This window comes from Mercenaria mercenaria, chromosome 12 (assembly GCF_021730395.1).
Source record: "Mercenaria mercenaria strain notata chromosome 12, MADL_Memer_1, whole genome shotgun sequence".
Taxonomy (NCBI): domain Eukaryota; kingdom Metazoa; phylum Mollusca; class Bivalvia; order Venerida; family Veneridae; genus Mercenaria; species Mercenaria mercenaria.
In genome coordinates, this window is record NC_069372.1 from 17,702,450 (window position 1) to 17,707,563 (window position 5,114).

The 5,114-nt window shown below is 34.3% G+C and overlaps 1 protein-coding gene across 1 annotated transcript; it reads right to left on the reverse strand.

Moving 5' to 3' along the window:
* Positions 1–2,791: 2,791 nt before the first annotated feature.
* On the reverse strand, positions 2,792–4,546 carry LOC123528153 (enhancer of split m7 protein-like). The gene is made up of 3 exons (XM_045307896.2): positions 4,323–4,546; positions 3,961–4,056; positions 2,792–3,554 (listed from the first exon to the last, which is right to left on the reverse strand). The coding sequence occupies exons 1-3, from the start codon at positions 4,395–4,397 to the stop codon at positions 2,904–2,906; spliced, it is 822 nt and encodes a 273-aa protein (XP_045163831.2). The 5' UTR covers positions 4,398–4,546; the 3' UTR covers positions 2,792–2,903.
* Positions 4,547–5,114: the final 568 nt, after the last annotated feature.

Here is a 5,114-nt window from a genome sequence, read left to right on the forward strand (position 1 = left end):
AGTCTGCACATCTTGATCTTGGTCTGCACTATTCGCTATTCAGTCAGTAAATTTTCAGTAAACACCTTCAAATGATAAATGGTACTGCCCAAATTGAATGATGGACCAGTCCATTTTAGAAATTTAGCAGGGAAAGGGTTAAGGGGTACATTTTTTTTTTTGTATTTTATAGCACTCTTCCTCTGATCGCTTAGCTTTCTCTTTATATAAATAAAAAACACACACATTTGTACTTTTGGTACGCACAATGAGACGTTAAGGGCAACTGAGAGAAAAAATATTTAGGGCAGTAAGTCTTAATATTGAGAAAAAGTCGAAATTTTACATTTCATCGGGAAATCTCGGCATTACTATGTAGTAATACACACCAGACAAGAACAAAAATATCTGTGCATTACTTTGTTATGTTCCGAAAGATTAAGACAAAAACAACAACTTAGGTTTCATATTGATGCTATGACGAGTGCGGCGGACACTGAAAATAGTCATTGGCTAGTTCTGTCACAAGAATCGACATGCAGTCATGAATTTTAGACCGGAACACATTCCGGTTGGAACACTTAGTACTGAGGGAGTAGACTGGTATTAAATGACACTGAATTTAAATGAAAAGCCACGCACATCTGGATACACTAATATTTATAAGTGACCATCATTGTACGGCAGAAATTAAATCAAATCAATTAAGAATGCGGCTAAATGTCAAAAATGCCAAAGAAGTTCAGGTACATCGCCTCGTACACAGCGGTGGCGATATTGCCCCTCAAATGTATGAAAACTATTAACTTCAAGATTGTAAATAAATACACTTTATTGCATGCACTTGAAATAATAAGGTATGGCAACAAGTAGCAAGGCAGTAAAATAATTATATCAAATGCCGATGCATACACATGACACTAATTGTGGTTCTGATGGACATAATGGTCACACTTAAGAAGAAGTATCATAAAAACACCGTGACGCTCAAACTGGGCGTCTGCTGAGAGAGAACGTGCTGGCATCTCAAAACGAATACAGAATTAAACTCAATTATTAATCAAATTCCAATTAAAATGCCCCCAACATTTACATGTTTATTGATATGGAGTTACCAACGACCTTAGATTGGCCGCTCTTCCGTCAAGTTACAGCAAACATTTTTTTTTCTCAGGGTTTTAAAGTACGAAATCAGAAATCGCGAAACTCTAAGTCAATTTAAAAAACACCTTAAACTGTAACTTTTAAATGAAACTATATAAACAATCTCGCTTTTATTCAAGTAATTCATACTTAATTTACATGTTTCCATACTTACTGGTAGAGGCTACATGGGTATTGTAACCTCGTGGGGCAGTGTGTAGTATTGTTTCTTTTTTAAAACAAATAATTTGTGACGGCACCATTAACCAGGGGGTTTGAACATCTATATGCACCCGTCTGGGCGTACCATGTAAGGCTTTCAGCACTGGTGTTGGCAATAGGGGTAAGATAGCCTCAGGAGAAGGGTGCTATATAGTCGTTCGTTTCCTTATTTCCTGATTTGTGCATTCCATTTCTCTGACCACCACCATCCACAATATCGTTCATAGGTGTAAACTGTTCATTCTTCGCACTCGTGAGTTCTCAGATACTGTAAGTTTCACGAAAAACATTCTTATATACATTTATAAAGATATATTTTCATTATTCACTACAAATCTTCTCTGGATGTGTTTTTAACTTACTTTACTTGTGGCACTGCTTTCATTTTTATTCTCTTCTTATCTAACTAGTTATGTATAATTCATATGACAATTTTATCCAAAAAAAAAAAAAAATTCATCTTTCTTATTTGTTTCCGTTTTTTTCTTTCTTATTCATTTTTATCTCCCTTCATGTCTTATGAAGAAGTGTAACACCTTTGCAATGTTCGCATTTTTATATCATGTGTTATTATGTTTACTTTAAATTAGTCTATATCTGTCATTACATATGTGACATAATAACAATATTATTTTCTTAAATGTAATCCAACGCTTTCCCGTACTTTTCTCACAAAAGAGTTTTTAGTGCGCGAATTACAAATAACATTTATCCTTTCACCACTTGTACATAATTTTATCTTATCTTAATCTCTGTTCATTGTGCTACATACTGTTTATGCCACTAAGAATTAATTTGTTCATAATACATTTTTTTTTATTCATGTCTTTCAATTCACTGTATATATTAGGATGAATTTTTACATTATTATATGTTAGGGGACCATATGTTAGACTGGCTATAGCCAAACATGTTATCCTCTTTAAATAAAGTTATTATTATTATTATTATAAATTAGATATAAAACTTGTTTGTCAGTGCAGATTTTTGGTTTCCGCAAAATTATGACTTTAATTCGTGTCCACTCTTTCATTTAGATTGATACCACATAATCTTAGCATTGTATATACGCCATTCGTAAGGCTTCAACAAGCTATCATTTTTTTAAACAACTGAAAAACAACAACTGTTGCTTCGATTACAAAAATAATACAGTTTAATTGGGGAATACACGGGCATTTTTTGCTAAATATAATTTCGAAAATTCGAAAATGAAGTTGTAATAATATTAAATAAGCACCTATTCTCTCTTTGAAAGTCCGAAAATAAATCAAAATTGCAACACGGTTAAAATGCGGACTTGACTATCACAAAATGTGTTTTATAATTTATCAAAACACCTCGTGACATGTCTCTTACCACTTAGGTTAGTCTTTTATACGTGATAAGAAATGGCCCCCGTTAGAGAAAAACATTTTTATCAATTAAAAACACTGAATCAATTTCATTTTTTTTTTATTTCAAAACACAACAGCAAATATCACATTGGGCATTAAGAACACATTTTGGTTGAGCGTTTTAGTGTAAAACATTGTGGTAAAAACAGTCCTATAGCGTTTTTAAAACGGTCTCCAGACTTGTTTCTGAGACGGGGAATCCCCAACACTAACCGGAACTCGCACCGGTAGTGATAGCTTAGAACTCTGGGAAGGTTTAGATTGCGAAGATCCTGGTCTGACGTTGTCGTCTTCATGTTCGAGCACTGAATCGTCCGAGGAATCACTTGAACACTTTGCTGGTATAGAATGTTCCTGATCACATTTGACAAGTGGGACTGGCATGAGTAATGGTGAAAAGGCACTGCAAAATCTACTGTCCGGTGAAACAGAATCACTACAGCTTGGCGATTCAACTTTGACTTTCACGGGTGTGCTTGGAGCACTAATGTCACTTAAAGCACTTAAGTCATTTACAGCATAGTATTCACTACGGAAAGATTCATTGCTAGGCGCATGTCCTTGAGGATATCCCATTTTTGGAGCGAGATTTGTTCGCACGCGCATTACCATGTCATTCGGATATGCTCTAGATGTTTCCATGTAACGTACAGCTTCGGTTGCGCACTCCATGTAGCCCTCACGGTACCGCTGCACAACGTTCGAGCTCGCTGCCATGGCAGCCGACAGTTGCTGGTGATGTACTTGGCGTAAATGACTCACAGTCATCTCAAGAATATCTGCCTTGTCGAGCTTAGATACCTGGGTACCTCCCTAAAAATAAAAAAGAAAAGTTTCATTAGCCGCATATAAAACAAGCAAAGAGCTATTCAGCAATCAAACGTCATTTAAATACATACATGTACATTTTTAATTATTTTTTATGTATTTCAAAATGTTTAAAATCGTGAAAATGACCACATTCTATTTTGTACACGCTCATGTGTTTTATTACCTTTTACATTTTCACACCAAAAGCATGTTATTTCAAATAGTATAAAAGCATGCTTTTATAAAAAATGATAAAGCACGGTCCATTTTCAAAGCAACATAATATAACTGCGTCATAATTTCTGTAGACTTACGAATACATTAATATTCGGTATATACGTGTTACTATTTTGAAGCGAAATAAATTCTATCTGCATTGGCTAACAAAATATTTTAAAATTGTACTTACATTTTGTTTAATGTTTTCTAGAAGTATTGTCTTCAGCTGTGACAGACAGTTGTTAATTCGTTCTCTTCTCTTTCTCTCTATCAGCGGTTTCTTAATCTATAATTAACAAATAAATACATAAATACATTTACAAATTTTCTTTTAAATCAAACAATACAATAATACATACGAGAATGTCTGTTATTTTGCTGCCACAGTTAATTTAACATATACAAGGTAAAGCTAAAACAATAAAATGATATCCATTAATTCAACATCAAATCGAATTTCATTTTTTCTTCAACTTTATAAGTAGTTTTATAGCCAAAGGTCAATATATAATACTAGGCACTGAAACGAAAACAAATGAAGTTAGTACATACCTTTCTTAAATAAGAGGATGAGGTATCAGGTCGCACTGGTGATATTTTCATGTCGCACATTTTAGATTTATCCATGAAATATCCAAATAAAAGTATTCCAAGACTTTTTTTCAGCAAAGTTACAACGTTTCCCACTGTATCGGAATTCGTAAATAATTCCGAAAGTCAAATTCCCACGTATTTATGCGCTGATGCGCGTGGCTGTATCGGAATGTAAACATAACGGTCCCGTGAACAGATGGCGATACTCTCAACCAATCAGAACGCTGCTTTCATATACGAGTCGTTGAACACGCGCTTCTGATTCGCCAGCAGGCAGCAGACGATAAAAATCTTGTGGTAAACACGCATTTTCATGGCACGTGCCACGCTACAGTAAACGGTTCAATATGGATATAATTTTTTTCTACTTGAACTATTTTCTATTATTCCCAATGTTAATTACAGCGGCATTAATGTCACTAGGTAGGAAAATTAAATTCCGTCAGACGAATTAATTAAACCAGTATAGCTATTTTGCTGGCTGAAGTTTTCTGAAAATATTAAACATCTGTCGGCTTCCTGGGTTTGACACTGGTTTATATCCGCACTGGAGCCAAAGAAATAATTAGAAAAAAAAGTCAGGAACTGTGCATTTTTACTGATATGACGATGCTCTCTTTTTTTTAGAAGAAAAAGCACAGAAAATTGCTCCTTCGCGCTATATATAGTTATAACTGTTAAGTTACTCTTTTGATTTTTACATCAAACAACATCCATTTACAAAATCTGTAGTGTGTGTTTTTTTTCTTT